At 40.0% G+C, this 23,895-nt stretch overlaps 1 protein-coding gene across 1 annotated transcript in view; it reads left to right on the plus strand.

Annotated features, from left to right (window-relative positions):
• The window catches only part of LOC131551213 (integrin alpha-M-like), an 86,055-nt gene that overhangs the window by 47,251 nt on the left and 14,909 nt on the right, over positions 1-23,895 (plus strand). Inside the window, exons 16-26 of the mRNA XM_058793978.1 lie at positions 67-209; positions 5,172-5,320; positions 5,574-5,705; positions 9,418-9,491; positions 9,589-9,730; positions 9,875-9,973; positions 14,256-14,335; positions 14,501-14,587; positions 14,692-14,770; positions 14,926-15,021; positions 15,225-15,305. Coding sequence (XP_058649961.1) covers positions 67-209; positions 5,172-5,320; positions 5,574-5,705; positions 9,418-9,491; positions 9,589-9,730; positions 9,875-9,973; positions 14,256-14,335; positions 14,501-14,587; positions 14,692-14,770; positions 14,926-15,021; positions 15,225-15,305 — 1,162 coding nt within the window. The remainder of the gene's footprint in view (positions 1-66; positions 210-5,171; positions 5,321-5,573; positions 5,706-9,417; positions 9,492-9,588; positions 9,731-9,874; positions 9,974-14,255; positions 14,336-14,500; positions 14,588-14,691; positions 14,771-14,925; positions 15,022-15,224; positions 15,306-23,895) is intronic.

Below are 23,895 nucleotides of genomic sequence, written 5' to 3' on the forward strand. Positions count from 1 at the left end.
ATCTAAATATACAAACATACAGATTCAGTTGTGATGATTCATATGTGTTATATGTGGATCATTCAGGTCTAGACCCATCATGGTTTTGAACATCAAAGTAACTTACATTCCATCCAATATACCAACCAGTGTAACAGACTGCACAAAGCCATTGAAAAACAACCTAATGGTGTGCTTCACCATGAGAGGATACAAACATCACATAACAGGTTTATTCATAGACTAATTACATAATTAAATTTTTTTGTGTGTGTGTTTACATCACTTCTGTCATGAAAACTCTTGGGGAGTTTAGCTCGGTTATATTTTTATATATATATATATATATATATACAGGTGTTACGGAGCCGACGAGACGTGAGGCATACGGATCCATGTGAAAGCTTTATCAGACACGTAGTCAACATAGACAGGGTCACACAACAGTAAACAGATCCATAGAGGACAAGACACAAGAGTATTCCTAGAGCATGCGTGGGTCGGCGATCGGCAAACAGTGTCCAAAGGGCTTGACAATAGGGGTAATCCGAGTACACAAGCAATGATCCAAACAGGGGCAAACAGGCTAGGCAAGAGTAAGACTGAGAAACTAGGAAAGGCTCTGTAAGGTCGCTATCAGCAAAGACTGTGATAAATGCTAAACAATACTCGGCGATGACAGAGAGGAAGTCCAAGGCTTATAAAGCGTGTCTGATGGGATCAGCTGTGTAATCAGTGCAATGTGTGATTGGTGACAGCTGTGATCAGTGCAATGGATGATGGGAATTGTAGTCTGGTGAAATGCAACAGTAGTGTAGTGCAAGAGTCCATGTGGTGAGCAGGTAACCTCTGGTGGTGAGTGACCGGAAGTGCATGGACAGGATTCGTGACAACAGGTGCATCTCAATAAATTAGAATGTCGTGAAAAAGTTCATTTTTTTCTTGTAAGTTATTTCAAAAAGTGAAACTTTCATATATTTTAGATTCATTGCATGTAAAGTAAAACATTTCAAAAGTTTTTTTTTTGTTTTAATTTTGATGATTAGAGCTTACAGCTCATGAAAGTCAAAAATCAGTATCTCAAAATATTAGAATATTTACATTTGAGTTTCAATTAATGACCATCCCTACAGTATCAATTCCGGGTATCTCTTGTTCTTTGAAACCACAATAATGGAGAAGACTGCTGACTTGGCAATGATCCAGAAGACGATCATTGACGCCCTCCATAAAGAGGGTAAGTCACAGAGGGTCATTACTGAAAGGTGTGGCTGTTTACAGAGTGCTGTATCAAAGCATTTTAAATGCAAAGTTGACTGGAAGGAAGAATTTGGGTAGGGAAAGGTGCATAAGCAACAGGGATGACTGCAAGCTTGAGAATACTGTCAAGCAAAGCTGATTCAAACACTTGTGAAAGCTTCACAAGGAGTGGATTGAAGCTGGAGTCAGTGCATCAAGAGTCACCACACTCAGACGTCTTCAGGAAAAGGGCTACCAAGCCACTTCTGAACCAGAGACAACGTCAGAAGCGTCTTACCTGGGCTGTGGAGAAAAAGAACTGGACTGTTGCTCAGTGGTCCAAAGTCCTCTTTTCAGATGAAAGTATTTTGCATTTCATTTGGAAATCAAGGTCCCAGAGTCTGGAGGAAAAGTGGAGAGGCACAGAATCCATGTTGCTTGAAGTCCAGTGTGAAGTTTCCACAGTCAGTGATGATTTGGGCTGCCATGTCATCTGCTGGTGTTGGTCCATTGTGTTTTCTAAAGTCTACAGTCAACGCAGCCATCTACCAGGAAATTTTAGAGTACTTCATGCTTCCTTCTGCTGACAAGCTTTATGGAGATGCTGATTTCATTTTCCAGCAGGACTTGGCACCTGCCCACACTGCCAAAGGTACCAAAAGCTGGTTCAATGACCATGGTGGTACTGTGCTTGATTGGCCAGCAAACTCGCCTGACCTGAACCCCTTAGAGAATCTATGGGGTGTTGTCAAGAGGAAAATGCGAAACAAGAGACCAAAAAATGCAGATGAGCTGAGGGACACTGTCAAAGCAACCTGGGCTTCCATACCACCTCAGCAGTGCCACAAACTGATCACCTCCTTGCCACGCCGAATTGATGCAGAAATTAAAGCAAAAGGAGCCCCTACCAAGTATTGAGTACATATACAGTAAATGAACATACTTTCCAGAAGGCCAACAATTCACTATAAATGTTTTTTATTGGTCTTATGAAATATTCTAATTTTTTAGATGAATTGGTGGGTTTTGTTAAATGTGAGCCAAAATCATCACAAGTAGTTTAAGTCTTTGATTCTTTTAATTAAGTCTGTGTGCATTTAATTTATTTAATACACGAGTTTTACAATATGAGTTAAATTACTGAAATAAATGAACTTTTCCACGACATTCTAATTTATTGAGATGCACCTGTGTGTGTGTGTATATATATATATATATATATATATATATATATATATATATATATATATATATATATATATGGGTAGTTGACAAATAGGCAGTAAAAATGCTTTTTTTTGTAAAAGACCTTTTTGAAAAAGAAATGCATATATTTTTGTAGAGTGAAGTCTGATCTTTGAGAAAATATAAAGGGTCACTAACTTCATCAATTCTTTCTCTGCTTTTTAAACATTTTTACTGAACTGTACCATACATTTGTCATGGTGTGACAGCAAAAATCAAGAAAAAAAAAAAACTCTTAATGATACATAAATAGCATGAAATAGATTTTGTCTTCATTGTTAGACACTTTTTTTTCATATAGTACTAATTATTTAATATGAAATTATAATTAACATATTTTTTTCCCCTTGACTTGTTGGACAATTTCAAGACACACTTTGACAACAAGACAAATTTGCTGTCATCCGTTCAAATCTGCTGAAAATTATGCCATTTTAAGTTGAGTCATATTTTTATCTCCCCTACTGCAATACTCAACTGTTTTTTAAGATATTTTGACATAATAACAAATCTGTGGTTCTTTTATGTGTGTCACACCATAGGACATTATGTCAAACCATAGGACATTATGTTACACTAAAGGACGGAAATGGTAGTTATTAACGGTGCGTGGACGCGGACGGCCGAAGTATACTTTGGCCTTTAGTCAATCAGTATGTTACTGAAACTCTTCTGCATGTGTGGCACAGCTAAATATAATTGATATTCAAACTATATTCATTAAGATGTGAATGGATTTTTAAATGATGGGGCTACTCTTTTTAAAGCATCATTTTGATTCTCTTTGCTTTCTGCAAAATTCTCTTAGGATCTCCTCCCTTCTGCGTGGATCCATGTTAATTTTCTATATATATTTCAATGTTCTCTCCCTCAATTCTTTCTGTCTCAAAAACAAAGTATTACATTTTATACTTATTTTCATGACACTTTATAACAGTACAAGTTTTATGTAAAAACATCAGAAAATAGTTTAATTAATGTAATTATTGCATTCAAGAACACTGAAAATTATAAAAAAAGAATAAAACGGAGTCAAACTAAGCTTTTTTAATTATTTAAAATGCTTCTTAAAGAGACCTTGTCCTCTGGTGTGACATCTTTGTCCTGTGGTGTGACAGTACAGGCGTTTTTCTGTCACTCCATAGGACGTTTCAGCCTTTTTCTGTCAATTAATGACCTTGCTATTCTGAGCTAACTTGTCATTAGCCGTAAGCAAGACACTTTTGCATAATTTTCCATGATTATGAAGTTTAACATACAGTTTTTAATTAAAAAATATAATTTAGGGGTGTCACACCAAAGGACAACAAAACGTAACACTTTTGTAGTGGTTCCAAAAAATGTAAATATTTGAACAATTCTGAGACAAAAATTTACCATGTGCACATGTCATAGGCTTTTCAGGGAGCTTCAGTAGCACGACCATGAATGGGATCTTTCAACTACCGTACTGAACAGAATATAAGACAATGTGATGATATAACAAAGATATGATGTTACACTTTTTTTGCTCGTCTGTGTGTGAAGACGTTGCAGGCAGCGGCGCAGCGCAAATCCATGAATTAATGTTCTGAAGTGAAATAAACTTAAGCGTATTTCCCCTGCTCAGGGAGTAAGAAGCAATGAACACTGTGTAGGGATCATATCAATCGGAATCGAGGGCAGCTGCAGGAGGCGGCAGGGAGACGTCCCTGCCGCTGCTCCACCACCTAGAGATGTTCCGGGATATAACAAATACATTCAATTATAAATTAAAATGCTCCATCGGGACAAGACCACAGGAATCAGATAAGCCCTTTACACAATCTGACATGGCTGCGGTTAGAATTGAACTGCGGGTTTCGTCTGGAGAAACCCATCTGGCCCTTTGAGCTGTTTTGTTGAACCATAGTTTCACGGGATTCATACCAGAGTTCTTCACCTCAGAAGTACAACGCCGTATCGCATGAGCTACCGGTCAAACCTACTGAGTAAGAAAACCCATACATATGAAGCTGTATATGTTCTTGTTGTTCTTGTTCTTTTATTTATATAGCACAATTTAATACAACACCAGGTTGCCCAAAGTGCTTCACAATATCACAGCTAATTTACATAAAAACAACCATAATCACAAATGACACACACATTACATAACAATATAAACACATATGTGATGCTAGCACTCAAAAGTATCAGTTTTCAAATCTCGTAGCATGCTAAAATTGTTTTGAAGTCATAATATAGTCATTCTGCAAGTAATTGTGTGAAAATTAGTCTTTCTTAATCAAAACTCTGGCCCTGTAAATCATACTTTGTGTGAAAGGGAATAAAGGTTGTTGGAATCTTACTGCCTCTAGTGTTCATTTCAACTGTAAACTGCAGAGATTCATAGATATAGGTATGTTTGAGTTTTGCAGAAATGAAGGTAGAGGGACATATTTACCATGAGCCTTGCTAGAGTTATCTTAGATATCGATTTCAGATGCTTTCTGAAGTGTGCTGCAAACTGCTAGGGCAAATACTGGCCTGAATATCAGCAAGCTCATTGGCTGCTGATGCAACAAAAACCAGTCGGCCTGTGCCATCTAGAGTTTCATGACAGAACTGTGTATATATTGTCATATATTCTGCTTGAGGTTTGTAGTATTCTGGTGAACTCTAAAAATCTCACACCTTGTTGCACTGCTTATATTTTTTGACTTCTTATGATCAGTCTTGTTTTCTAGATTTGGCTGCAAATATTAATTACACCGTAGCACTGGATGCCAAGCGACAGAAATATCGAGCATATTTCTCTGCCAAAAACCGCCTCCTCAGTGATGAGATGAAGATTGGGTTGCAGGAAGTATGCAAAAGCCATGCTTTTTTTATAGAGGTAAGCATCAAATGTAAATGGCGTTGTTGTTGTCCAGCTTTGCTGATTAGATTTTCAGGAAACCCGATGGAGGCTGAAATTTTGGACTAAAAGTAATTCATGTTTCTTATATATAATATTGTCCACTTAATTGTGATACTGCGATAAAAGAAAACTAAAAATGTTCAGTTTTACATTTTATTCAACATTTTAAAAAATATAATGGGGCATTCAAATGCATAACAGGAGTGACCCAGTGTTTTGTTTTCACCAGGCTTGTCCAGAAGATGCTTTGAACCCGTTGTCCAATCAGTTACATTTTACATTTGAGGGTCTTCCATCTACAGCAATGCAAAACTTGAGACCAGTACTCCATCCAGACATAAAGACCACCACCGATCACAATGTAAGAGTTCATCTGTGTAAAGTTAAAGGTGCAGTGAGCGATTTCTGAGAAACATTGTTGAAAGTGGATCAGACCAAGCACCAAAACACACTTGTAGCCAATCACCAGAAAGGGGCTTGTTCGCTCATGATGGGGGAGTTGACTGTGTTTTATAGTATGTTTGTGAATTTGGGGGCTATCAAGATCACAAGAGGGTTGTGATCCTTTTGGCTAGGGGCATGTTTGTTTTAGTGATTTTAAATATCAACAGTGTTTCTCAGAAATCACTTACTCCACCTTTAAGAGTTAAGAGCAAGAAATTATGCACGTTCTACAGTATATGCACTCACCTTATTATCTTACAGCCCATGAGTGAGATAAATATTTACCATTACAAATACTGCAAAAATCAAGGGAAGGTAGTTTTGGCTTTAAATATGGTATGCTATTTAATATGTCACGGTGGCTACCATAGTTGGCAGAAACATCAACATCAACAATGTAGAAATGCACAATAAACATCAACTCTGTAAGGTCCACCCAATTGGCCCAACGAATGTATCCAATGGTTTCCTGTATGTTCTGTCTTTTCGGTGCGCAAAGTAATTTAATTCAAAATAAATTGTAATCTGACTCCATTTTATTATGACCTCGAATTTAGACTGAAATGCAAATTTCTTGTTTGTCCATTTCTAATTATTATTCTTCTGACATTTGATTATTCTAGTTAACTCTTTACTTTTTATATTTTACTCCTTCATTAGGAAACTATGTCGCTCAGAGTATCTCAAGTTAGCCGTTTTATGCGGATCTCATGGTCACAAACTCTCCAGTCTGATCATTAGTCAGAGGTAGGGATGTAACAATATCAAAATCTCATGATACGATAATAATACGATACGAAGTCCATGATACAATATTTATTGTGATATTTAAAAAAAGACAATTGAAGAATTGGAAAAAATGACAATTTTGTACATTTTAAAGTTAAATTATTCTATCTAATGCACTTTGAAAGTTTAAAATAAAGTTTAATTATTCTATCTAATGCACTTTGAAAGTTCAAAATTAAGAGCTCCAAACCATGTTCTTAACTAACTTAAAAAGTCAGTGAATTGACTTGTACCTGAACTTGAAAGGGGACTCAACTCTCTTTTTATTTGTGATATACTGTCTCAGTCTAAATTACGTTCACACTGGTGTTTTAGGAAGCCAAACTAATTAGAATATAACAACAACAACAACAATAACAGTAATAGCCATATAATGTAAAACAACTGCACTGTAAAATAAAAGAAAATGAATATTTCATTGGTATATTATTTTTGATTTACACTACAGTAGGGAAATTACAATAGGTTTCTTTTCTAATTTGTACACTTGAAAGAGATATTTTGAATTTGGACTGCAATTAAACTGCTAGATGTCAGCAATTCATACTGCACTTTTAGGCTTTTATTTGGATGGAAACAGCAATAGAGCTTTTATTTTGAAGGAAAACTCCAGCTTCAGTGAAAAAACAATGCTTACAAAAACACTTCTCACTACAAATCTAGTGAGATGCTGTAATCATTGCCGCGAAAATAAACCATAACTGATGGCCGTTGCATTCCCAAATGCACCCTAAACTCACAGCACATGAAATAAATGAGTTCACTGCATTCACTATGAAACAAGCTGTTCTGAGGTGCGGAAAACACCGGATCACGAGCTGAACGCCTCAACAATGTGTGCGCTTCACTTTGATACTTTCGGGTTTAGTTCATTTGACAGATACTGGGCCAAAGCATAATGGCCCAAAACACAACTTTAAATACCTTTTATGTCAGAGGTTATGGCTAGTACTATGAAATATGCTTGCTAATACTTCAAAGTCAGAATAATATCAAATGTGAAAATGTATTATTAGTCAGGTAAAATATTTTATGCCAGTTACATAGTTGTCAGGTTTTCTAAGTTTTTCTTAACATGGAGGAACTTGAAGTGAATGCTCAATTTTTCTTCATGCAACAATAGTCAATTCAGAGAAAATCAATACAAGACGTCAAATTCTCAAAGACAAATCTAAGTGTAAAAGATGCATACCTGACCTCAGAAAAATATATGTATGGACATACTCCACACTATGGGGTCATCTGGCTACAGAAGCATCCTAATCTTCTTACAACATCTTAAGTACTTAGACCAAGACAAACATCCTTCTGTTACAGACAGAATGACAACGGAGTAGGGGATCTAAATGCAAGCTTTATTTACAAAGAGTAGTCAAAACAGGCAGGGTCAAAACACAAGCAAACAACAATATCCGAGGCAAGACAAAAGGATAATCCAAAAAACAGGCGAAGGTCAGGGCAAGCAGCAAATGATCAGAAACCAGGGAACAATCCAAAGTCAAAAACACAAGCCTAGGCAAACTGAAAAACAAAGAAAGAAGGAATCAAGGAAACACTTAGAAATGTCCGATTACAGCTAAACAAGGCTGCGTTCCAGTCCATTTTTTTTTATGTCTTTCACTCGCAAACTTCCCTCTGTCTCATTTACTCAGATGTACGTATGTCATTGATTATGTTGCTTGAGTGCCCACTACTGGTGGACCCCTTGCAATGGGCTGAATTGGAACGTCCTAAGCCCTTGATCACTTAGAATTTATTGTTTACATTTTTCCCCTTACAAATTTGTTTGGTATAGCATTCTATGTATATAGGTATGCTTGGGCTATTGTAAATGTTTAAAAATAATAATTTATATATTATAGAGTTGTTTGGGGTGGGGATAAATTAAACGCAATCTGCAATGACGTCATAATCATGTTGCATTGTGGTCTATGGAGTGGCCTGAAGTGTGCATATGAAGCAGAATCGCTCCCTCGGTCAAAATCGAGGGTCTTTCCATATAAACTTCCCTCGTCCACTTCACAAAGTGGAACACACTTCAAAATTTGGCAGCAGGGATTCCCCCGAGGGGAAGTACTTAGGAAATTTTGCAAGTGCATGTCTAACAGTAGAGTGGAATGCAGCCCAAGACTTAGCCTGCGTCCCAATGTGCATACTATCCATCCTAAATTCTGTGTGACATTAGTAATTTTCAATACTATTTAGGGCAGATAGGGTGGATAGTATGCACATTGGGACGCAGGGTCAGTTATGTGTGAGTGTGAAACTTAAATAGTCCTCCAAATGGGAAAAAGGTGTGTCGGTAATTAGTTCCTAGGCAGGGGGTTATGGTAAATGGAGTCCGGGATTGAGTGGCAAAGGTATGGGATGGAGTGCCCTCTGGAGGAGCTCATGGGCACTTCAGCTAGAGATTGTGACACCTCCAAATGGAGATCTTTGTTACCTTTTAGTCTACTTCTTGTAAGATTGAGACTATTGTACCAGTCACACAGAGACATTTCAAATGATACCAAACATGTGAATATCACTTGCATTCATGTAGAACATTATATTATGCTATTGACCATTCTGAGTGAGCTGAGTGAAGAGAGAGAAGTGGGGGAAAGAAACAAATGTATAGGTGAGAAAGAAGCTTTCCTGCATCTTCTCTCAGTGAGATGTGGAAACAGATACCTGAATGTTATTACACTGTTTGTATTGTTCATATCTTAGAATATCAAAGTGTCTGAGGTTCTTCCAGTCTTACAACTCCTTGCATAAAACCCAGCAGTTTCAAAATTTCAACCTTATCTCATACAAGCGATTCTTGAATGTTTCTGTGCCCTCACTTTGTTTTACAGCTAGATTTCGAGATAGACTGTGGAATTGATAATTTATGTGTCGATGACCTCAGAATGGATTTCAATTTCTCTGGGTGAGCAAATCATTTGCTCTATTTCTAAACTATAATACTTATAGAGATGAATAATCCCAAACTATTTTGACATCTCACTTTTGTTTCTGTGATCCAGATCTACAAATATAGAGGTTGGGATCATGCAGGAGATCAATGTGACAGTGTTTGTAGAGAACAGAGGAGAAAACTCATATAACACACTCTTCATCCTTAACTACCCCTTTGGACTTTCCTACAGGAGAATCACATCTAAACAGGTAAAGCCAGACACAAAGGTACAAATGCTGAAACTAATATTTATTAATGATTTCAGTGATATTTCTAAAGCAAATTGGCTATTGAACTCTGAAGATGCAATAAAATGTGCATTGAAATATATGATAAACGTTCTGTATAAACAGGGCAGAGTGGAGTGTGTGTCTCTGGATGGTGTGCAAGGAGTTAAACTAGGAGAAACCACCTGCTTCATCAGTAAACCCATCCTCAAGGACAATTCTCAGGTCAACAACCACACCCATGACACTAACCAAACGTTAGCTCATGTGTAGAGCTGCACAATAATGGTTAAACTGAAAATCATGATTCTTTTGCTCAAAAATTAGAAACACAGTTAATTAAGATATTTCTTTTTACATTTCATTAAAATGATTGCACATTCATGTAAGCACAAATCAAGAGAACGTCAGCACATACACTGGGTTTATTTTATCAACGTCTATTTTCCTGGTTCATTATATTCGTCATAAACATTAACACACTCTCTACGTTATAAAACATCTCAGGTTACGTATGTAAGCATGGTTCCCTGAGGGAACAAGACGCTGCGTCTCTTTGCCCTACTTCCTGGTCGCTACGTCACCCTGCCCGTAATGTCTCGTTTCTCCATTGGACTGATTACAAACGTGTTTCAGAGCGTGGTCACGCTGAAGGCATTCCCAAAGCGTTCTGAAGCGTTTCGATGCAGCGTCTTGTTCCCTCCTCCACCTTGAAGGTACATATGTAACCTGAGACATTCCCCTTCGGGAACTCAAGCTGCGTCGAAACACTTTGGGAACGCGTATGCCCACGCCGCCCACAACTTGCAAGTCCCTGTCTAGTGTGGAAGAGCACAGCTAGGGCAAGAGAACAGAAGAGCCGGGATTGGCCCAGACATCAAGGTTATAAAACCTCACGCAAGTGAGTGGCGTGGACTAGTCCGCAGCATTACAGATGTCAGGCAAGGAGACACCTGACAGGAAGGCCTTGGGGGCCACCATACTGCGGGTAGAGTAAGCCTTGACCCCCAAGGGAGAGGGGAGACCAGAGGACTCATAAGCGAGAGAGATGGCATCCACAATCCACCGGCTAAGGGTCTGCTTAGTAGCAGGATGACCTCTCTTAGGAGGACCGTAGCACACAAAAAGCTGATCCGACTTCCTCCACCGGGCAGCTGTGTGGACATATGCATCCAGTGCTCAGACTGGACACATACAGTTAAGCTTCTGCTGGTCTGGATCCTGAAAGGGAGGAGGGCAGAAGGCCTGGAGTATGATGGGCCGTGGCACAGAGGAGGGTACTTTAGGTAGGAAAAAAGGCCTTGGCCATGTCAGGCACAAAGTCCAGGAAGGAGGGGGCCACTGAGAGGGCCTGTAAGTCACCCACTCTCTTCAGTGAAGAGATGGAAAGGAGGAAGACAACACTCTATCTGAAACCTCCTCGAGGGGCTCGAAGGGAGGTTTGCAGAGAGCCTCCAGGACCACGGCCAGGTCCCACATAGGGACATGAGATCGTACTGGAGGCCTCAGCGCACCATGAAGGAAACGTGTAACCAAGTGGTGTCTTCCCAGAGACTGACCACCAAGAGGGGCATGGAAAGCAGCCAAGGCCACCACGTACACCTTCAAGGTGGAGTAGGTCAACCCTGCGGTAAACCGATCCTGCAGGAACTCCAGCACTGAACCAACTGGGCAGTGGATTGGGTCGAGCTGGTGGTTGCCGCACCAAGAAGTGAAAAGCTTCCACTTCCAGGTGTACAGTTTCCTCTTTGAGGAAGTTCTGGAATGGAGGATGGTCTCCACAACCTCGGTTGAGAGACCGGAGGCTATGAGTTGTGCCCCCTCCTGACGGGAATCTCCCAAGGAGAGCCGTCGAGGAGAGAAATCAGGTCCGAGAACCATACTCGGCCCGGACAGAATGGGGCTACTAGAAGAAGACGGACCCCACCCCGGCGCACTCTCTCCAGAACTCCCGGGAGCAGAGCAATCAGGGGAAAAGCGTACAGACAAAGCATTGGCCACGTCTGTACCATGGCATCCAGTCCCAGGGGAGCTGAATGAGTCAGAGAGAACCAGAGGGGACAGTGCGAAGTCTCCTGAGTCGCAAACAGGTCCACCTGAGCCTGACCGAACACTCTCCAAATGAGCTCCACCACCTTCTGAGTGGAGTCTCCATTCCCCGGGCCTGCATCACAGTGAGTGACTGACCTTCTCTCACTCTCCTGACTGCCGTGAGGATCGACTCGATCTGAGCAGGAGACAGATGTGCCTGCATCGTGGTCGAATCCCACACCACACCCAGATAAGTGGTCCTCTGTAATGGAGACAACTCACTTTTCTTGGCGTTTCGCCAGCTGCTCCAGTCGAGCTAATATCAACCAATTGTCAATATAATTCAGTATGCGGACGCCCTGGAGTCACAGTGGAGCCTGAGCAGCATCCACACACTTGGTGAAAGTGTGGGGTGAGAGTGCAAGGCCGAATGGAAGAACCCGATACTGGTAAGCTTCGCCCCCGAAAGCAAACCTCAGGAACTTCCTGTGTTGAGGAAGGATGTGGAGATGTGGAAGTATGCATCCTTCAGATCTATTGTGATAAACCAGTCCTTGGACCTGATCTGAGACATGATCTGTTTGAGTGTCAGCATCCTGAACCCGAGGCACATGACGGCGCGGTTCAACTGACGAAGATCTAGGATCAGACGCAATCCCCCATCCTACGGAATGATGAAGTACCGGCTGTAGAACCCTGACTCTCTGTCGACCACCTCGATGGCCTCCTTCCTCAAGAGAGTGTTTACTTCTTGTTCCATGACCAGAGCTTGCTCAGGGCCCACCAGAGTGGGAATGACCTTGTTGAACCGAGGCGGAGCAGAACCGAACTGGATTCAGTAGCCTCTCTCTACAGTGTGCAAGACCCACTGAGACACATTTAGCAGAAGCTTCCATGCTGTCAGATGGTCTACTAAGGGAATCAGTCTCTCGAGACTGACCTCTGGTGTAATTAGAACGACTGAACTAGCTGCTTTGATAATCCTCTTGGAGGATGTGAGCATTCCAGAGCTGCTACATTTCTGGGTATACACGTGAGAGCTGTGCTCACTGGGGACCGCTGTGCCCTGAAGCACCGGAGGTGGCAGGGTAAACAGATTGATTCCCTGAGGGCACTGAGGAGAGATGGGCACCGTATGATGAGGTGTTCTCCGCTCTTCCCCAGAGGGGCTTGCCCTCAGAAGTCCTATTTTTGGGAGTCTCGGTATGAGGAGCTAGTACCCGGGTGGGACTGCTCCCGCCCAGGAGCTGGAGAGTGGCGAGGAAGGAACCGCTGGAACGCCGCTGCTTGCTTACGGGCCTCCTGAAACCTGTCGACGACCGAGTTAACGGAGTCCCCGAATAGCCCAGAAGGCACAAGCAAAGAATTTTGAGTTTACATTTTGCAATTCTGTCTTTTTCCTCTGAATTCTGAATTAACATCTTGCAATTCTGACCTTTTTCTTGGAATTTTGAGTGTACATGATACAATTATTTTTTAAATCATGATACAATTAACTGTACTGCAAGTTTACATTTCACAATTCTGGCTTTTTTTCTTTGAATTGTAGAATTAACACTCTGTTTGAATAGGCGTGGTGGATTGTAGACTCAGAAGTAAACACCCACTACTATGATTGGCTAACACTTGTGTATGTTTGACAGACTACAGCCTTCACACTGCTGAGATTTAGGTTAAAAACGCATAAATACTTATATCAAACGATCTGTTTAAGAGACAAAGCAATAGTGTGTTGCGACATTACTGTCTAATCCAATATAGTCGCACAGCATACTCTTTTAGTTTCAATCTTTCTGAAAATTCCACGTCGAATTGTGCCTTGTTTGTAAACGAATCCATGGTAAAATGAAATAAACAAAAGGACCGAGTTCTTACTGACGTGGTCTGGAACTTCATTAAAAAATAAAGTTCATCCACTCTTTCCTAATGTTGGGATCAGAAGGAAGGCAATGCAAACAATTTTTACAAATATTTTTTGTAGCACAATCGTTGCATGTGTGCCTTTTATTCAGCAACCACAATCACAAACAATATAGCACAAACGAATGTTTGGATTTATTACAGTTTTTCACTGAGAAGTTACACTGCTTACAGATTTACTGTAGTTACAGAAAATAGTACAAGTTGCCTTTAAACTCTTGACATCTGGTTAGTGGAGGCTTGTTACTAATACAAGATAACATAAATTTAAACAAACAAACAAATAAATAAATAAATATTTTCAGGATAAATAGGCCAGTATCACAACAATTACAGTTAATTAATCAACAGAAACCATGATTGTGATTAAATTATGATTAATCATGCAGCCCCACTTATGTGTACATACACACTCATTTACTAACTATTTTTAAACTCAAAGCTGTTAACAGATGCTCTTATCCAGAGTAATTTTAATTTCATGTTATGTTGACATGGCTTACATCTTTTAACTAGTCTTGTTTTTCTTATTCTGGGATTTTTGTCCAAATTCTAGGTTGTGTTTGAGATTACCTACAGCATTAATAAAGAAAGTACACTGGGCCAAAATGTGACATTTAAGGCTGTGGTCATGAGGTATGACATCATCTGTGTGTGACTGTTGTGTGCTTGAAGTTGTTTGAATAAAGTCAAAGCATAAAAAAGCTTTTGACCATGAGCTCTGATTGCTCACGTGATCATTTTATCAATAATTTTTAACTGATAAATGCTGCTAATAAACAAAACCTCAATCTCTCACAGTGGGAATGACAGACACTCGAACAACAGTGAGTTTTTCAAAGAAAGGACAGTTGGTGTCAAATATGCCATCTATATTGCTTTGATAAGGTTAGTGTTGGGCTCTATGTTTCTGTATAAATAGTAAACAATGCCACAATTTCTTCATTCTATACTGTAATATTGTTATTGTTTTTCTTCATTTTTAATGAAAGGCATGAAAATTCCACCATCCACATTAATTTTACTTCAGGGAAAAAGGATCTTATGAAACCGGTCCAGCAAATAATAAAGGTATTAAAAACAATCTTTGTTTTCAATAATAACCCTGAGTATCTTATAAAAATATTTTATTTCAAATTTATAATCTAAAAAAAACAAAAAACTGAAGATAACACTCCATGGCAAAATGTCTATACTGTATGTAACTATTATTTTTCTTTTTTCAGATTGAAAATGACCTTAGAGAATTAACTTTCAAGGTTTTCATCAAAGTACCAGTGAAAGTTGGTGATGCTGACATCTGGACTAATTCAAATCTGCAAGTGTGTGAATTTATTTCTTATTTTATGAGCCATATACTGATTCTCTTAATTCAATAACTTCTGTATAATATGAGGAAAAACAACAGTATCCCATCTGTCACCCATTATTGTTCAGGAACTAGTTTCATAATGTCACCAAGAAAAACTTAACCCTAAGTTGTAAACTGTAGTGCCCTTTAATTTCTTATTTATTAATTTAAAAGATTTCTGGCTGTAAGAGGGAGAACATGAAGAAGCCTATTATCACCAATTTTATGGACATTATTAAAAGTCAACGTGTAGTGGTGAGGACACTTTTTACTTTTTTTTTTAACCACATTTGATTTCCTCATTTATTTAATAATACACTGCGTTCCAAATTATTATGCAAGTGACATATCAGTAGGATTTCAGTAAAATAAAGATTCAGATTTTTTTTTTTCAAAGAAAGTGTTTGTTTTTCATATCTTTTCAGATAACTTGTATCAGTTTTAGACAGCTTTGTTAAATCCTGCACAGATATCATGCAATAAGGGGAAGAAGAAAGATCTTTCTGAAGATGAAAAGCATGAAACAGTACAACGTCTTGCAAAACAAGTGATATTTAGCGAAAACTGAATAGAGATTATCGAACTGTCAAAAGATTTGTGAGTGCTTTAGAGTACAGAAGAACTCAGTCAGATAAAGGCTCTTTAAGGAAAGTTTCCTTCAAACAAATTAATTGTATTGAAAGGGCAGGTATAAAAAAAAAGCTACAGTTGAGCAGCAAACAGGTATTTTCGCACCAAAGCTCACAAAGACAAACCTTTTCAGCGGGTAAAGAAATATTTTTTCAAACAGTTTCATGACAAGCTGGACAATCAACTGCGAGTGGTTTTGGTGATACAAGTAGAGAAAACTTAAATGGGTTCAATCCCTCTCCCCCCAAGAATGATCAGAATACATTTTACAGTTGTGGCATTGGGGAAATATAAGGCAGGTGGGGGATACCAAAAGAGAGGGCTCCTGTAAGAAAGGAGTCAGAAATCACTGCTGCGGCAGTGATGTAAAAGGAAAAATTTTAATTGGAGGAGAAATCATCATGAAGTTTAGTTAGGGCACTGCGAGCACTGCTGCGGCAGTGAGAAATGGAAATTAGTATGACGTGTCTTGCAAGAGAGGTGGGAGAAGTCATTGCTGTGGAGGTGACTGCTGACCAAAGATTAATTTATAGAAAAATTGGAATGATTTACTGGAACGTCAGGTTTCAAATAACCTAAATAATTTCATATCATAATCACCTAAATTTCTGAAAGGGAGAAAGTGAGAGACAGCAGTTTGAATTTTAAATCCTGTTATAAGTTGTGCTTTAATTTGAAAACAAATGGAAGACCAAATTAATCATCTGATGAACCGCATTAGTTCGCCATTAGATCTGCATTTGTTAAAGCAATAGACTACAGCGGAGTTATCCCGATGGAAGAAAATGCTTTAGAGGCCCATTCTTTAAACCAGGGGTGTCGCTAGTGGGGGGGGGAAAGGGTGACCGAGTGCATAGGGCCCAGAGGTCTGGGGGGCCCGTGATCGCCTACTGGCCATCGGGAACACCTGGACATTCCAAGTCAAGTCAAGTCAAGTTGAGCTTTATTGTCATTCCGCTACATGCTGGGGCATACAGTGGAATGAAATGTCGTGCCTCACAGGACCATGATGCTACATAAATACAGGCATACAGCAATGAAGTAAAACAATATAAACCTATCCTACTGATAGATTTTGACTATAAATATACTATATATAAAATAATTTTTACCTATACATAAACTAAAAAATACAAACTATACAAACTATACGAGTGCTTCAGATAAATACTGTACATGTGCAAAGAGAAATATTGTGAGTCAACAGCTGGCTGGGGAACAGTGCAGGATGATTTGTAGTGCATGAGCATGTAAACATACATATATTACTGAGTCTTTTTGTGGGATTTGTATACACACAGCAGTGTGTGTGAAAAGTGACTAGTGCGCATAGAGGAGGAGAGTGTGCTACTACAGGTGGTTTGTACAGGCTCACTCACCTGTGTGTAGCACACTTCGATTGCACAAAAATAGTTCCATAAGTTTCAGATGGTCCATGTTTCAGGAGGTACGGGGTTTGTATGGGGTTTCAGAGAGGGGCGGGGTGATTTGAGCTCAGGGCTCTCACAGCCTGGGGGAAAAAACTGTTGAGCAGTCTGGCAGAGCGGGCTCTGATGCTGCGGTACCGTCTTCCTGATGGTAGGAGCTGGAAGAGACTGTGGGAGGGATGTGTGGAGTCCTTCACGATAATATTGGCTTTGCTGGAGCATCGTGTGAGGAAAATATCCAGGATGGAGGGGAGAGGGGCACCGATGATCGTTGCAGCTGTGTTCACTGTCCGCTGGAGGGTCTTGCGGTCTGCTGCGGTACAGTTCCCGTACCAGACAGTGATGCAGGCGGGCAGAACACTCTCAATGGTGCCCCTGTAGAAAGTGGTGAGGATGGGTGGAGGGAGACTTGCTCTTTTCAGCCGGCGGAGAAAGTGTAGGCGCTGTTGTGCCTTCTTGGAGAGTGACAATGTGTTGGTGGTCCAGGTGAGATCCTCTGTGATGTGCACCCCCAGGAATTTAGTGCTGCTGACTCTCTCCACAGGCGAGCTGTCGATAGTCAGTGGGGGGTGATCACCGGAGTTTCTTCTGAAGTCCATCACAACCTCCTTTGTCTTACTCACATTGAGGGACAGGTTGTTAGTGCCACACCATTTTGCCAGCTGTGCCACTTCCTCTCTGTAGTGCATTTCATCGTTGTTGCTGATGAGACCTACCACTGTTGTGTCATCAGCGAACTTGATGATGTGGTTGGAGCTGGACTTGGCAGTGGAGTCATCGGTCAGTAGCGTGAAGAGCAGCGGGCTGAGCACACAGCCTTGTTGGGCTCCTGTGCTCAGTGTGGTAGTGCTCGAGGTATTGTGGCCGACACGGACTGACTGAGGTCTTGCGGTTAGAAAGTCCAGAATCCAATTACAGAGGGAGTTGTTAAGGCCCAGCAGGTTTAGTTTATTTATGAGCTGTTGTGGGATCATTGTGTTGAATGCTGAGCTGAAGTCAGTGAACAGCATTCTAACATAAGAGTCTTTGTTTTCTAGGTGGGTAAGAGCCAGGTGGAGGAAATTGCATCGTCCGTAGAACGGTTTGAACGGTATGCAAACTGGAGCGGATTGAGTGTGTTGGGGAGGCTGGTTTTGATGTTGTGAATGACTAACCTCTCAAAGCACGTCCTTAGTGTTTGCACACGGGGGAATGTAGACCGCAACAATAACAATGGACGTGAACTCCCGCGGCAGATAGAACGGTCAACTCCACCAGTGATGAACAGTGTTTTGTCACTACCACAGCATTGTTACACCATTTTTTGTTGACGTACACACACAAGACACCCCCGCTTGTCTTACCAGACAGTGATGAATCTCTGTCCGCTCGGTAGCAGGTTAGCTCGTGCAGCTGAATGGCGGAGTCCGGGATGTTGTCGTTTAGCCATGTTTCAGTGAAAACAGACACACAACAATCCCTTGCCTCATGCTGTGTAGACCAACTGAGTTTAATTAAGTCCAGTTTGTTTTCCAGAGAGCGAACGTTTAAGAGCATGAGTGTTGGAAGAGACGATCTTGTGGGGTTAGCCCTTAGCCTAGCTCGTATACCTCCGTGCTTCCATCCTCTCTCACACCACTTGCGACGCCGCCTTGTGCGGGTAGCGTCAGTAGTAGGCGAGGCCGCGGTCTCGAGGTCCGGCTCCAGCAGTAAACAAAGGCCTCGTAGCTTCTCAGTAGCCGCCGGCGAGAGTTTGTGTTTGTATGTGTTGTCGATATCCAAAAGGCTTTGGCGATCATAGATGTATCCCGGAGTGATCTCCCGATGAATTAGCGATAAATTTACATTGTTTGGAGATGAACAGACGACATTAAAAGACATAAAAGCACTGTCTTTGGGACTCAGAGAAGCCGCTGCGTCTGACCGCGCCACCATCTTGGAACATTCAAGTAGTGGGCCGATCGCCGAAACGAGGGAGACCTCCCCGATATTAGGAGCTGTTTTTAAATTACAGCACATGCGAAACCGCATAAATCAAATACTCCATAAGCACGAAGCCACTAGTTTCATAATGTATGTGCTTCTGTGTCAGTCGCGCCGCAAGGATACATTTTCTACGCTTTGATTTGAACGAAAACAGATATTCTTCAAAATGGCGCTACGGTGACGGGAGGAGACGAATTGTTGAATATAGTCATTATTTTTGTTTTCTTTGCGTACAAAAAGTATTCTCGTCGCTTCATAACAGTCAGATTGAACCACTGATTGCAGAAGGACTATTTTGGCAATACTTTTCATACTTTTCTGGACCTTGACAGTGTTAATTACTTGGCAGTCAATTCGACAGTCACAAACCTTACAGTTTTCATCCAAAATATCTTAAATTGTGTACCGAAGACGAACAAAGCTTTTACGGGTTTGGAATGACATGGGGGTAAGTGATTAATAGGCGCGAATGTTCGGTGCGATGACACTTTTGAATTGAAACAATTGATCCCCAATGGGGTTATTCATTGTTTGATCATTTGCTGCGTGAAAAAGCGAAGATTTTTTTTCATCCTTTGTGTCGATTTTTTTCCCCCGTCGCTCCGTGATGAAACGGGCCATCCAATTAGATTTGAGCTTAGATCACGTGCCCAGAGCAGCTACTGTTGCACAAAAGGGTGAAAGTGGTGGCGCTGTTTCGAAAATCATTGTAAACAAACACCAAAGAAGAGTATCCCGGTAGAGAGAAGAGAGTGGATGCTGAGTTCTTGTTATCGTTGGTATTTGAGGACAGACTTATTCTCATGTTCTTTATACAGAATAACATTTCTATTAATTCTCCACTGAATTATGTGATCAAGAGCACCATCCATTTTATTCAACGAGTGTGAGTGTTATGAGTCCATTATAAAACATACAAAGAGTGCATGTCTGCCTATTATAGAATCAAAATCCATTTTAGATCACAATCGGAAGTTATTACAAGTGCTCGATGATGATTTAAAGTGGGGTTTGAGCAAAAACATTAATAATTACATACATTTTTAAATGTAGCTTGATGCTAATTGTACCTCCTTTTATTTTCAGATGTATTCTTGTAAGCATGATGGATAGTTTGTGTTTCTGATAAAGAACCAAAAGATATTTATCTTAATTTAATTCTGTATATTGAGCAGCGGACGATGTAAAAGCCATATATGAGATACATAGGCTACATTAAGAAAAAATGCATTGTTGGTCGGTGCTACCTAGCGTGCAGGCGTGAATTAGCAGAAGGCGATCAGACGTTTCGTGCTTGGTGTGAAAGCAACATTTATCGGCGATTCACCTCACTTTTTTGTATTGCACTCAGTGTGAAACAGCCTTTAACCACAGCTTTATATTACACTGCCATATTAAAGTGCTCCATTTTCATGGCATGAAAAGAGAGATTACCACTTTAGTTGACAGAGATCTGAAAAAGCATGATACATAACAGATAGTCTTGATATATATTGTTAAGATCTCAACTAGCAGAATGCAATGAGAAAATTTGTTTTAATAGAGATCAAACTATACAAAGTTTTTAAAATAAAAATGCCACGCACGCCAGATGTAAACAGTATACAAAGTATGCTTTGTGCAACATTTTAGATTATAACTTTGCAAAACATCAGTAAAGCATAGTAAATAGCATGTCGATATTTAGAGCAGTTAATCTCAATTCAAACAAGCCTATGCACAATATAAAGCAATATATAGATCTTGAGAAAAAGTTTACAGAGTGCCATGACATGCTATTTGTCTAAAGCTGTGATTTCTGGGAACTGGTTCCATCGCAAATATGATTCAGTGTTGAAAATAGGCTTGTTTGAGATGAGAAAAATCTGTGCAGAACCGATCACCGGTGATCCCCACAAGATGCATGGCGGTTAGAAAAGTGTCCGAGTTACGACCGCCTTGCTCTGATGTCATGCTGACGTTTGCCAAAAAACTCTCGCGACGGCGAGGCGGCTGTGTCGGATTGAGCAGTCGCGCGCAGTCGCTCTCCACCGACTGCGCTGATCAAAAGCATGATGGGAAACGACTGACTGACGACTAGGGTTGGGTATCGTTTGGGTTTTTTTCGATACCGGTGCCAAATCGATACTTTTAAAATGGTGCCGGTGCCTAAACGGTGCCTGAACCGATACTTGTTATATATATATATATACACAGGTATATGTATATATAAACACACTTTATTTATGCAATTCATGAAGCTCCAGAAAATCCCCAATATGTGCAAAGGCATTGCTATTGCTGTAACTGAGTAAACAGAAGATATAAACGTTTTGAATGATAAAACAAATACATTAAACACTCGACTACAACAATATATAGTTTATCTGTGTTATTCAAGCCATCGCTGGTATTTTCATAATAATTAAGTATATTTATAATCCATTGCTAATCGATGCATTAGTAGCCTATGGAACATATTTTCTGCCTCATTCTGTGACAAGAAGCTACATCAGATCACAGATCATTTAACTGCTGTGGACTAAAAAGGTTATAATGTTCTCTTTTGTTGGACAACAGGTTTAAAAACGTGAATACAAGATAATTTTAGTTTTAGGCATTTTAATTTAAGCTAGGGCTGGGCGGTATATTGAGTTACCATGATATATCGATATATTCTTTACAAGCTTGATACGAGCGCAGCTGAAAAGATATCTAGGGAGGACACAGACTGAACTGCTGCAGAGAAAGTGCATAATACAATTTGTTCTAAACGTGACAAGCTTTATATGAAGGGCTTTAAAAAAAAACTCGTAAGATATACTAGCCTATAGTTTATAGTTTCAGTTTAAAGCGGCTCTGACAGAAAGGTTGTGTGTGCCGCTGACAGAGACGTGCTGTTTAATGTGTTTGAAACGTGCTGTTTTCCCTTAATGCATACTTACATTTCACAGGTAATGTGAACTTACATATTCTCCATCTGTAAATGTTAGAAAGCCATGGAAATATTTCCATTTTGCTGTCAGAAGTGCGTGAGCTTTTGCTTTGCGATTCTCCGCTAAACTTCACAGACTTCATTTAGAACATGCGCGCCAAACAGACGGAGTGCAATAACTCTGACTAAAATATACATTTTGCTGAAATATTTGTAGTTGGACAATAAATGTGATATATGCAGAATTTTAAACCTACAAGTAAGTGTATTTGTATGATAGCACTAACTGTAAAGTAATGGGGTAATCAAAACAGCCATTTCCACTCAGTCTGTGCTTTATTTTTAGTTTAGTAAATTTAACTTCTGCTTTGAAATGTTACAAAGTTAGAATGTAATGTGATTTTAACCCTTTTTGCACATAATATATGCCTACATGCTTACATTCACTTTATTTGTTTAATCCAAATACAAAATACCGAGATATACCATATACAACACATCAGCCAAAAGATACCGAGATATGAATTTTTGCTCATATCGCCCAGCCCTAATTTAAGCATGTTTAGCTTAGCTAGTTAATGGAACGCTACCTGCTGCTGTCAGAGCAAGTGTAATTTCTGCATTCACGCGCTCCTCGGATGCTTTCATTTCCCGAGTTGTGCTTTTAAGTAGGAATGTGAAAAGAAGCACACTTGCGGTACTACTACAAAGATTTGTTGGACTAGTATTATTTGAGCTTTCCGACGTGAGTTCACGTGCATTTTCTCAGTCGGGAAATTATTTTTCACGTGCGGTGCCGGTGATGATGCTTCTTACGTTCGTTTCGGAGAAACAAAGGAAAAAGATTTTAATCGATCGCTAAGGCATGGCACCGAAATGAGGCACCGAAATCTCTGTTCTGATTCGGTTCTAGTACATACCGGTTACTTAGGTACTTAGGTGCCATATTGGTACCGGGTTTCGGTACCCAACCCTACTGACGACACAGCTTGAAGCTCATTGGTTCAGACAACCGTGATGCTGCGTTCTCTTCTAAAATATATATATTTTTTAAATCTGATTTCATGCTATTATGCATTTAAATTGTGCATGAATATTCCCAAACACTATGACAGTGCGATCTCTGTGTGAGATATGTGATTGTTGTCATATTTTCTATAAAAATCTAAAATACATGTTTGAATTAAAATAAAAAATGTATGATAAATACGCCTTTCGTATGGAATTAAATAGTAAGCACTTTGAGTGTCTTGTTCATCACATTTATATTCATATAAAAGCAACAGAACTGAAATTATATCATGTTTATCAGCAGCACAGCATATGAGTGAGAATAACGCGATATCTGCCTTTGATCTCGTAGGTATCTGTTCTACTTCGAGAGCTCAGAACTGTCCGTCTTGACTGCGCTTATTTCACTCCTCCCCTCACTGCAGCCGCCTACTCTCGTCTACATTTCAGGCGAGGCGAGGCGAGGCGCGGCGCGGCGCATCTCAAACAAGCCTAGTGTCATTTGAAAAACTATGGTAATCCGACCAATGGGAACTCTATCATTTACTGTACGCTGTAGAGTAGGAGCGCACTATGCTATGCGACGACATTACACGTTCGCGATTTTGATACTTATTCAATAAGATTATACATTCAGGAATACCGCTTAGGCATCAGATCATTAAAAATGCTTTCGGGATATAAAGGGAAATCGTTTGGAGCAGGGACTGGGTGTGGAAGGAGCGATGAATAAGGTGAGCAGAGCTGAATTTCTGTTTGTCTTTGTGGGAAAATTGATGTTTGGGACAGCGAGCGTGCCTCAATCAGTTGATTGTCCAAAATCCTATTTTAAGAATGGTAGATTTTTCAGATGAAAGTGGTTTAGCTGGAATTTATCCTACCTGAGGCGGGAGAAGTG

The sequence above is a fragment of the Onychostoma macrolepis genome, chromosome 12 (genome assembly GCF_012432095.1).
Source record: "Onychostoma macrolepis isolate SWU-2019 chromosome 12, ASM1243209v1, whole genome shotgun sequence".
In the NCBI taxonomy this organism is placed as follows: Eukaryota; Metazoa; Chordata; class Actinopteri; order Cypriniformes; family Cyprinidae; genus Onychostoma; species Onychostoma macrolepis.